Source organism: Hippocampus guttulatus, chromosome 5, assembly GCF_054856545.1.
Source record: "Hippocampus guttulatus isolate MCC_2025c chromosome 5, RoL_Hgut_1.0, whole genome shotgun sequence".
Lineage (NCBI taxonomy): Eukaryota > Metazoa > Chordata > Actinopteri > Syngnathiformes > Syngnathidae > Hippocampus > Hippocampus guttulatus.
Window position 1 is genome coordinate 13,607,600 of NC_141265.1, and position 12,075 is coordinate 13,619,674.

At 41.1% G+C, this 12,075-nt stretch overlaps 1 protein-coding gene across 1 annotated transcript; it reads left to right on the forward strand.

The window, feature by feature from the left end:
• Positions 1-6,306: 6,306 nt before the first annotated feature.
• On the forward strand, positions 6,307-11,000 carry areg (amphiregulin). The gene is made up of 6 exons (XM_086110371.1): positions 6,307-6,469; positions 6,957-7,103; positions 7,229-7,454; positions 7,674-7,844; positions 10,142-10,260; positions 10,674-11,000. Exons 1-5 carry the CDS (start codon positions 6,433-6,435, stop codon positions 10,233-10,235), a joined length of 675 nt encoding a protein of 224 aa, XP_085966497.1. The 5' UTR covers positions 6,307-6,432; the 3' UTR covers positions 10,236-10,260; positions 10,674-11,000.
• Positions 11,001-12,075: the final 1,075 nt, after the last annotated feature.

Below are 12,075 nucleotides of genomic sequence, written 5' to 3' on the forward strand. Positions count from 1 at the left end.
TTTATTTTATAATTGTCATGTGTTTTACTTTTACTTTTCACCACACTTATGTGCACTCTCTTACAGTGAGACGTCCAGTTTGACGTAAAGGGGACATACAGCGTATTATAATTTATTCCCAGCTTTGGTCAAAATACCTCAAGAATTACAGCAATGTCTTGGCGTACAATTTTAATTTGTTTAGTAAGCGTCACGTTTTGCGAGATGGTAGTTGTAGGACCCCAAAAAGCAGGGAGGAGCAGGGTGGATTGACCAAAATGTATTTAACAAAAAATACACACAGGTAGTGATGGGTCCAGCGACACCGATGCGTTGACGCATGCGCCGGGCTCACAGAGCAAACCACGTGTCGGTGCATGTGCTGCTTCATTACGTCACGTGATTGACACGTGAACTGCACCGGCGCAGTTTAGACTGCATCGGCTGCGTTGACACAGTCCAGGCTGCTAATTGACACGTGAACTGCACCTGTGCAGTTTAGACTGCATCGGCTGCTTGGCACAGTCCAAGCTGCGCCACTTAGTCCAGGGGGCGTCGACTCAGTGCAGGGGGCGTTGACGCAGCAAAAGCCCGCACAGTGTATCCTAAGGAAGTGCGTCTGGCGACACGATGCCGATTGCCGAAACAAGCCAGACCTCACCCTCGCTCGAATAAAAATATATGTTTGGGCAATACGGAAAACACACTGATTATCAGAAAAAATGTGTCCGTCTGACTTCGAGCGTCATGTCGGCTGTCATATAATAGGCTATTATTATATGAGAAGTGCTTTAAGAACGTTTGTACTGTACGTCATACTCCAGTTGATTGAGAGGTCCCGCCTATAAGGGGGAGTTCCAGAAAGTGACTGCGAGTGAGCACACCGCATGTTTGATGACTCTGCCACGTTGCTATTAAGTCACATAAAACGTAAACCTTGTCTGCTGACCATCATTACATTGGCTAGGCTGGTTTAGCTGTTGTCGTAGTTCAAAGCTTAATATGTGGCGTGGGTTGGGTCGGCGCCGCGAGTACGTGCTCGCGCTCACGCGCTCACAGCAGAGAGCAGCAGACTATCGACTGCTGAGACGCGCTTCACTCGAGTGACGTTGCTACAGTATGTGCATATTATGGAGCAGCTTCCGGACAAATACAAATTGTCCGCCGTGTAGAGCCATTTTGATCTCCTTTTGGAGAATAAGGTATTTATTAAAATCTCCTTGTCTCTCCAAGTGCCTCTCGGATTTTTGACATGTCTTATTCCATTGTGTGTGTGTGTTCTCCACAACAGGGGAAATAGCATGCATTAAACGCAACAGACTGAAATTTAAAACTCTGGAGCATCTTATTTTTCTAAATCAAAATTTGTGAAGACAAAGCCCACAAGCATCCTCATTCACATGATTTTCACATTATTGGAACACATTGAATGATACAATATGAATGCATGGATGTGAATGATATTGTCAAGGGTCAATGTCATCTTTATTGTCAAATATGCTTTATGTATGACATGCAGCATAGATGAAATGTCTTCCTCTCAATCCTCAGTGCATACATGCATGCAAACATGCTGTGCATTAAACACACACAGCTAAGAAAGGATAGCAGCTACCCTGTATAAAAAAGACATGTAATCTGAACAGTATAGACAATATAAACAATATAAACAGCATAAACAACAACATAAACAATGGTGCTTGTGGCTATTGTGGGTAGAGTGAGGTAGTGCATTGTATACACGTCATCATCAAATCAGTTTGTTCAGTCTGTCAAGTGGGTTGGCTGCAGGGATTTTGAAGGTCCAGCAGGTGGCAGTGGTCAGCGACACAGTATCAGTACAGTATCAACACAGTGTGTCATTGTGTCGACACGTCTCATGAGGCCTCATGGACCCATCACTACACACAGGAGTACAATGGAAAAAACACGAAGTCGAAGTACTCAAAAATGCCTGGAAATCACAAGTATCAAACCAAATTACAGCAGGAAACAAAACATGACAGGAGCACATGTATGCTCACATACTCACAGCTCACATTGACCCAACTAAGACTGGCAGAAACTCAGGGAAGTAAATACAAGCCAAGTGACGAGACAACGAGAAACACCTGGACAACACACAAAGGGTTGAGGGAGCTAATTGGTTACACACAAGGAACACTGATAACGAGAACAGGTGGCGAAAAAAGGGCACATGAGGAATCAAAACCAAACGTAACCAGATCGAAACAGTAAGCACTTATGTAACCCAGAACACAAAAATTGCAAATCATCTTTAATCATTGAAATGAATGGCTAGGCCACTAATCCATTCCTGCCCCCACTTAAAACACCAACAGCAATCTTTGCAGCTTGTTTTAATTTTGAAAAAAAAATGCAATTTGGTGTATTTTATAAGAATATCAAAAGGGAATAAGATAATTAAAGCGATTGTTAGGAATTATACAATTTGTGCATCATAATTTCATGAATTCATTGTGAGGCTCATTCTGGAGTGTGCACCTTAGAATACATTGATATGGATGTGCACAAAGAAAATGGTCTAGTTAGCTGCAATGATATTTATCTCTTTTTTTTTGCTGAGGATAAAGAATACATGCCAGTTTAAAGCAGTTGTGTAGCAGTGAGTGTCACACTTGCTTAGGGTGTGGATGTTTCTGCATGATAGTGACTCTGAAGCTTCAAACAGCCTGATCACATAAGGGAGCAGATGTATAAAAAAATAATAAATTAAATTAACCAGTTGGTGATCTCACTTTTGCATTCTTTTCAATCAGGGTTTTCAATCGTTTTTAATTTCAATTAGATTTTTGTTCGACTGGAGTTGTTTGTATGAGATTTAAACATTTTTTTTCGAAAATGTTTACCCATTTGTCTTATTAGATTTCGGTTTTTTTGAAAATATATGGTGCATTTGTTGAATTCAACTCACAGGTATTGTGTAATAAAGTAAACTACAATTCCTAAACAGCTGTTTGTCCTTCCTTCATCTGTATAACTATAGCAAAAAAATGTTAAAAATCAACCTCGAAAGCTTATATATGACATCAAATGACAAATATGAAAACAAAAGACATTTCTGCTATAATTGCAATCAATTTGAATTGGTTTCCTAAACATAAAATATTAGTGATCGTTTTTAAATACGCTGACATTTTTATTTTCTGCGCTTTGTTGGATTTTCATTTACAATCATCATCTTCACTCCAACTAGGAAAGATCATTTGCAAGTCAAATGTTTTGTTACGAACGTGGCTGCGAAAGGAATTGCACCGTTGTATAATGCAAAAAAAAATAAAATACGATGCCTCGTGACGCTCGTGTGTCGGGTTAATATATAAGCACCGTTTATACTCCACAGCACCTTATTAGTTCCTAAAACAGACTCAGTGAGCTGTTTCTAATGACCGAATAGGCCCTGTCAGTGTACTCTCTATGCTAATCGCACCGATAATCACACGTAAACATTAACGAGACATTTGCGGCATCGGAGGTCCGTGGACGTTGTGGTTATGATGGCATTGTTCCGAGTCAGTGGGTCAGTCAGTGGAAGCTTTGCACTAATCCTCATCTTTGCATGTGCTCTGACACAATTTAAAAAAAAAAAAAAAAACTGTACACGTGCAGCAGATGCACGTTTTGGATGAAGCTACTGTCCTGACAGGTTGACAGCTTGCAGTTTGGACCAGAAGTATTGGGTCAATGTTTGTGCCTTTATACACCAGTGCAGTGGAGGGTTTTAAAAGTTTGAACATGTGACAAGGGTGGCCCGGTGGTCCAGTGGTTAGTCGACCTCACAGTGCAGAGGTACCGGGTTCGATTTCAACTCCGGCCTTCCCGTGTGGAGTTTGCACGTTTCTCCGTGTACTCCGGTTTCCTCCCACATTCCAAAAACATGCATGGCAGGCTGATTGGACACTCAAAATTTGTCCCTTGGTGTGAGTGTGAGCACGGATGGTTGTTCGTCTCTGTGTGCCCTATGATTGGCTGGCAACCGGTTCAGGGTGTCCCAACTGCCCAAAGACAGCTGGGATAGGCTCCAGCATGCCCCGACCCTTGTGAGGATAAAGTGGATCAGAACATGCATGAATGGATGGAACCTATGACCAAAGTGTTGACATTCACAGAGAATTCCAAGTATTTTGGATGTGGGGAGCATTTTTTTCCCCCCAAGGACCCAAAACTAAACCTAAAGTCATTGACACATTACTAGCACGTACAGTTGTAAATGCCTTAGAAAAAAAAGTTGCTTATTTTTGAGAAAAATGTCATCATGTAGATAGAATGTCATCTTTTGTCAGCAAATAAAATGTAATATTTACAAGACACAATGAGGTATTTTGTCGGGATGCAAAATCGTAATCTGACAACAATAATTCATCCATCCATTTTCAACACTGCTTATCCTGAAGAGGGTTCACAGGGAGTGGCTGGAACCTATTCAAGCTGACTTCGGGCAAAAGGCAGACTCCACCCTGAACTGGTCGCCAGTCAGTCACAGGGCACATATAAAGACAAACGACCATTCACGCCCACATCGTCACTAAGTGGGACCCGGTCCCACGCTGCCCACACACAAGTCCGGCGAGTGTACCACTACACCATCAACATCATTACAAGATTAATATTCTATGGTAATATTGCAGTGTTGTGGAATATTTCTGTACACAGACACTGAAAGAACACTTAAGTGCATGTAATGAGTGTGTCTGGACTAATTTCTAATTACACAGAAGCTGCAGTTTCATTGGTACACTTTGTCCTGACGGATGAAGCTATTTTTATATTTTGTCTAAAGATGCAGTATGTGCGTGCGTGTGTGTGTGTGTGTGAGGGCGGCTGCGATGAGGTGGTTCCCTCCAGGCTTTTTGTCAGACTTTCCACCCACGTTAATATTAAGGGGCTCTTCCAACGCCATGACACGTAACCCATGTTGGGGTGAGAGAACAAAACATGCCGAGAACTCCCTGCATTCCACACAGGGATTCCAAGGAGACAGCGAGGATGGGCAAACACAACAACAACAACACTCACACCCTCGCTGCCCTGCCGAAAATGTACAGGAATAGTAACACGGGGCATCGGTTCATCGATACAAATGCACACACACACACACACACACACACACACACACACACACACACACACACACACACACACACACACACACACACACACACACACAGTTAAAAATGTCAATATATATCTGTTATGAAATAAATGATTATTTTGTGGGGGGGGGGGTCCATCTGAAGTGCGTCACAAAGCACCACTATAGCCACGATGAATAAAATGAGGAAAACTAGTTAAAACAGTCTAATGCTGTATCTCCACAATTGAGTACTGCATGGTTCTGATATGTTTCAAGCAATTGCCTTCAAACATGTATAATGTGTTTCGAAACACATTTCGGGATTCATTTTACATGATCTTAATGTTCAATTTGAGCATAATGTTCAATTTGAGCATAATATTACAGTTGACAACCAACGACAAATCACGGCTCAGCTGGTGAGAGTCATGTGACCGAACTCAGAAAACAGGTGAGCCGTGATTGGTCGTTACCTGAGCAACTTTGATGTCATTTTCAGTCGACAGCAAGCCGCAAAATGGCCGCCACCGGAAATGGATAAAGACGGGTGGGTTTTACTACTTTGCCTAAATCATTTTCCATAAATATTAATCAGAATACCGTGTTTCGACTATCGGGCCGGATAGAACATATTATTGTACAGAAAATGTTTGACTAGACTACCCCTTCAATAAAATGAAAACGTTTTTAGGAATAAAACCTCTGCCTCATTCTTGATGAACAAGCCAGTATAGTAGTTAAGTTGAACGGTTACCATCATAATTCAGGGCTTACTAATAAATTATTCATCAATTCAAAATTTGAAAACTAAGAAAATTAATACTTTAAAAAAACCTCAAGTGCCAACTCCCGGATGACCATGTGTGATTCACAGACGAATGCGCACCTACATTTTTTTACGTGACCATATAAGGAAAGAGGAAGTCATAACAATTAAGGAGGGAAGGACAAAATGTGGCTAGTGAGATTTTTTTTTTTTAATGACCAGGAGAACCCAGACGGAATATATGAATGGAATATACACTGTTTCACATTCATTGTTGCTCTATAGTGTCCTTTTTGTGTGGTTTAGGGATGCAAAGTGTGTCTGTTGCCCCAGGCTTGTTAATCATTAGACAGACACACACACACACACACACACACACACACACACACACACACACACACACACACACACACACACACACACACACACACACACGGACAGCCCTATTTCTTCTTGGGCCACAAAGGCAGGCGTGCGTCTATAAAGGCTGCACACAATCCCAGCACAGGTTAAGTGAGCACAGCGCAGCCTCCTTCACCCACACTTGTCGGACTAGCAGACCTTCCGACACACACACTCTTTCTCTTGGGATATGAACACCTTCATCCTCGCCTGCCTCCTCTGCCTCGGTAAGTCAACTCCGTGGTCGTGTTGACGCAACGGACGAGGAAAGCGAGCGGAAGGGTAGAAATGAGAAAGGTCGATGCAAGCGACGACTTGTCTGGCAGGAGGAAGGAATTTTTGCACGTGTGTCAGCGCCGCTATTGAACGGCGAATTGGCTCATGCAGACCATGTGTTTTCTCCTATCACATGAGAAATAACTATAAATAAGTGACAAGAAATTGTGTGCTTCTCAACAATTAATCTGTTCAAGCTCTAGACAGGCACTACTGGATCATCTGTTATGGGAAAGCAGACTGAACCATCCTCAAATGTATCTACCTATCTATATCTACATATCTAATATACAGTACAGTGTAGATATACAAATGTGTGTTTTTGTGTATTTATATTTATGTACATGTATATGTATCTATGTGTATATCTGTGTATGTACATGTATATGTTTGTATATAGGTGTGCCCGGGCTTACGTGTCCTTTCTGGTGTTTTCAGTACTTTTCAGTGTTCTGGCCGCTCAGGGATCTGAGGTATCGTCGTCTGGTGAGCTAGGCAGTGTGACTGTGGGCTTGGCCTCAGGGGAGGGCCTCCGGGTTCTCCAAGGCGATGTTGAGGACGACGTGGACTTTGAGGAACTCGCCAGTACGTTTTTTTATATTCCCGTGAAAAAAGTGCATCGTTTTAAAGCAAGAAGACATTTTTTGTACAGAGTTCAATGCAGGAAATGCACAGAGTTCATCCATAGCTTCCTACCTAACGTCTTCCAGGTGAGTTCCTGAGAGATGACAGGAAGAAGAAGAAAGGCAAAGGCAAGAAGAAGAACAAGCAGAAGAGCAAGGGTACCACGGCGTTCAACCCCGAGCATCCTTTCTCCACTCAAGGCCACACCTCCGCCTTGGAGCCCACCGAGGACCCCTGCACCTCCACTCACCTGGACTACTGCATCCACGGCTATTGCCAGCGCATGGAGGGCCTGCAAGAGCCCGTCTGCATGTGAGTCCACAGACAAGTTCTTTTTTATAGAAAGGGGAATGTCCGTGGTGAGAAGAGCAAGAATAAGCTAACTCTCTCCTGTCAGGGGGTCGCCACAGCAAGTTACTCGCACGATATGTTGGGCACAGTTTTTACGCCGGAAGCCCTTTGTGGCCTAAACCCATCCCTTGACATTTTTTTGGGGGCCGCCTGTCCTGAATAATTTCGACCATTTTGCAGCTGTATGAAGGGCTACCACGGCGAGCGCTGCGGGATCCAAGTGTTGGGGAACACCGGGCCCCAGTCCGAGCGCACCGTCGACATCGAGTGGGTCCAGATGGCCTTGGTCATCACTGCCATCATTTTGTCCTTAATCAGCTGCACTGCCGTCATCCTCATGGCCTGCGCACAGTGAGTACAGCACTTTTCATACAAAAAAAAAGAAACTTCAAGTGCTTCACGTGAGTTCTGAAAGTTATGAAGGTCCTACACCATTAAGGCATTTAAAAATCAATCATAAAATACACGGGGAACCAATGCACAGATTTTAAAATTGCTTTCCGGTCTTCGTCAGGAGGTGTGTTGCCAAGTTGTGCAGTAATTGTCGACATGAAATTCTCTTTTAATTTCTCCAAAATCTATTTACAATAAATAAAGAAAGTGAACCAATCCAGAATGTCCCAAAAGAAAATGTGATTTTTTTTTCTTTTGAATGAGAGTGCTGATGATTATAGCGCATAAGGATTATCCGGATCCACTTTTTTTCAAACAGAGTAGTCAGCGGGCTCATCGTCGATTTTGCAGAGCATAATTACTTACAAAGTGGTGTCATCCATGATTTACACTAAAGTATCTCCACATGGCGCCTTCTCTCCCTACCTAGAAGTCAGGCTGGTAAAGTGGTATCTGTGTCGTAGTATCGAAGCTTTTTTTTCCCTTCTTTTTTTGGGGGGGAGACTGAGGCTTCATGCAGTATTGGAACCGATACGAACTATAGTGCATCCCTAATAGGGGGTAGTAACTATCTTCACTTCGTCAATATCCAATTTTCATTACAGCTGCTCCAATGGTGCGTTTTTTGTTTTGTAGGAGCGAAACTGAAAATGTATTTTTAGTTGAAAAAAAAACAATTGTAACAGCCAAAAATTTGTGCTGTATTTATCTTATTAGAACAATATCACTTTCAGATTTTTTTGGTTGCCTTACTAAAGGCACTGACACACACAATTGTGTGATTTTTTTTTCCCCCCCTGAATAATATGTACTTAATTTATATCGCTGCACCTCTATCATTACATTTTACAGAACATTTTGAGGAGATTGAACCATATTTAGTTCACAAGAGCAAAAAATGCCAAATGATGAAGTGTATTCTCTAGTCTGTGATGAAATTCAGACATTTCACTTAGTGCCCAATAAAGAGCGAAGCGACGTCGGGTGACTAGCAGAAAAATCATGCACTGATTCTCTGTCGATTACATCAGATTAAAAACACCCAAACAACCAAGCCAAATGAGGGAGCACATCCTGTGAGTTGACATCTAAATATGCCGACACATCAGAAAGCACACAACACACCCTAGCGCACCCATGCCATGCGGGCGGCGGCGCAAGGAAGGACCGTAACAGCTCACCTGCAATCCTCTCATCAATATGTAACCAAATATCTTCAAAGCTGGGCCAAAGTCCGTCACGTTGGATGTTATGACTCAATTGGCGTTAAATGTATTAGAATGTATGATACGAACGATGAAAACATCACGAGAAGGGCGCCACGTCACAAAAGTAGGTGAAGATGATCGTAAAACGAAAGTGGAGCAATCCGGATTTGTAACATCAATTTATTGTACAAATTGAATCGATAGGCCCTATCCATATTCTGCATTTGACTGAATATTGAAGATTTGGACAGTTATAGATTGATGAAAATGTTGATATTCCAAATTAGGAAATGGATTTCCTAATTTAAAAAAAAAAGAAAGATTTCAGTCGTTTTTCGGGATTCCTGTTAACAAGACCAGACTAAAATAGCCGATGAATTGAAAATGAATCAATTGTCAAATGAATCAATAATTTATTTAAAAACAATACATTTTTTAAGGCCTCATTCAATTAAAAAATTGTCCAAATATTCAACAATTTAGCCTTTCAACAGCCAATATTCTCAAATTTTAGGAGTCATCCATCAAAGCTGACTTATCTTTTTAACATTTTTAGAAGAAAACATTTGCAAACATTCTTCAACATTTTTTCCAATTATTTTGACATGTTACGAACCAAACTAGAAACTGAATCTGAATTTTCCGCATTTTCTGCGCTGTCAATTTGAAACGATGGGCTGTATTTGAATATGAGAATGGACATTCAAAGTTTTTTTTTTTAATCCAATTCATTGATGAATTGACAGTTTAATAGATGATTTGAATAAGTACAAATGGTTTTAAATCCTGGGTATAAACTATGCTCCCCACTCCCCCCCGTACCTTTTGATTTAAGTTTTTAAGCATTTTTTTAAATCAACTTCAGTGTACGTTTTTTTAAATCTATTTCTTTCCTTTGCTTATTTAAATGTCTGTAAATCTGTTATTTGTTATCTCAGAAAAAAAGCTGTGTCAAAAATGGTGTGTCAAGATGTGATTTGTTTGTATGACAGTAAATAAATGTCAGGCCTCACTTTTGATCTGTTTGCTTACTGTGTGCTTCTGTAGTTACAGGTCGCATAAAAACTTCCTGGCGTCCTACCTGGGCAGCTGGTCGGAGCAGCAGAAGCTGCAGAAACCCATCAGTGATGTTGTGGTGTGAGAGAGAGAAAGAGTGTTGGGAAAAGGTAAATTGTGAATCATGTTTGAAACTCACTCACAGCAGTTTTATTTTTTCCCCAGTGGAAATGACAAATGTCTACGCGTCTGCTTGCGTTATTCCTCCGAATTCCATCTGATAACCAACCCCAAAACAAGCCCGCATTTGTGCTGGTGGTACATGATTTTTCTTGTCAAGGGTGGTGTTGGTCTCTCATGAGCCAAACAATAAAGTGAAAAAAAAAATGAAAAAAAGCTTTTCGAGTGCCAAGGTGATGAGTAACATTGAACTAGTTCATCAAAAACAAGGCACGGAAATAAAACAAAGTATATTTATGATTATTGTAAGGCCTTGTAACAAAACTGTACTTGGTTAATGATTCACATCAAATGCAATGCGCGTAAATGAAATAATATTGTCCAATCTTTTGTCTCCCCGCAGCCACCATCACTTTCCTCACAGACGACCCGAAGCTGAAGACTCAATTAATGCTTCATTAGATGCAATGTAAACGGTCCATAATTTCTTAGCATTTAATTTATTTAGTGTCGTTATTTATCTGTATGAGTGTGCGTATGTTGAATTATTATTATTATTATTACACAAATGTCTGTAGGCGGGAATGTTGAGCATTCACTCGACAGACAGCATTGTTTCTATTTATTGCACTGCTTTTGTGATAGGTCAGAGAAACTGTCGTCATCTCGCCTCTGGGAGCAAAAAAAAAAAAAGATGACATTTAAACAACAATAAAGTCTCTCAGTTTTACTTGGGTCTGACTTTTGTGTTTGTTGGAATGCCTTTTGTCACACAGACACACACACACGTGTATTTGCACCCCATGTATCGAATTGCCTTTTATTGGAGGGATGGAAACCAAACCCTTTATATTTACCGTATATAAATCTGCAAATGTATGTGGAGACCAATGTTTTACTGTGTGTGTGCGTGCGTGCGCGCGTGTGTACGCACGAGCGCGTGATCCCCGCGGCATAGGCGGTTGTTGAAGTTACTTTCATCCACTTGATAAAATAGGTTCGTATGGGTGCGGTGAGAGTGGGCCTTTGAGCTATTGTTTGTGTCGCCATGGCGACCAGGTAAACACAGCAGCTCTGGCTGGTCAGTCCAAGACCTTTCATTGTGAGTTCAAATAGAGGACACCTGGAATTTCCAGGGTGTGGTTTCACTTTTATCTCTCAGTCATTCACCTTTTTAATGGAAGCGGCACAAGATTTTTTCTGTCATTATATCAGACATTGTTGTTATGTAGGCTGTCAGTCAGTTTCTAGGCAGCTTTGAAGTTGACCTCTTTCGTCATATGTTTAATAACCGAGATGCACAATAGCTTTTTTTTGTAAATTTTATTTTATTTGCTTTTTGATTTTTTTTTAAGACAAATGTCAGTTGTAGTTTACATTAAGAGGTGATTTTAGAAAGAAAGATCGAATGCGTTGCTCGGATTTGCTTTCTTCAACCTTTCTGGTATTGTTATTTAGTTTGAAAAACAAGCACCTTGTTGATCATCAGGATTCAGAATTTTTACAGAAGAACACAAAATCGCACTGAAGGCGCCTTGATGTGTTGGTTGAATTGTTGGTTAAATTGCTAACTTTGCAACAACAACTTGCCATTGCTATGGTAATGAAAGCTAACCGCCTTTGTATGAAGCAGAATTTTTTTGGGTGGTGCCCAAAACTGATTTCAACCAGAGTGTATCATCTGTTTTTGAACAAAAGTTCTTGTTCTTGTCATTTTGAAACATATTTCTTGTGATTGGTGGTCTCGGTGCACACCCACCTTCAGGCCACTGTGCCGTCATCTCAGTACACGACCAGCCCTATTT

What these genes read in the sequence shown, in the direction of transcription:
- areg (XM_086110371.1), top strand. Translation starts at nt 6,433, where the DNA reads ATGAACACCTTCATCCTCGCCTGCCTCCTCTGCCTCG. An exon ending in CGCCTGCCTCCTCTGCCTCG is followed by an intron (nt 6,470 to 6,956) that starts GTAAGTCAACTC and finishes TGGTGTTTTCAG; the next exon opens with TACTTTTCAGTGTTCTGGCC. An exon ending in ATCCTCATGGCCTGCGCACA is followed by an intron (nt 7,845 to 10,141) that starts GTGAGTACAGCA and finishes GTGCTTCTGTAG; the next exon opens with TTACAGGTCGCATAAAAACT.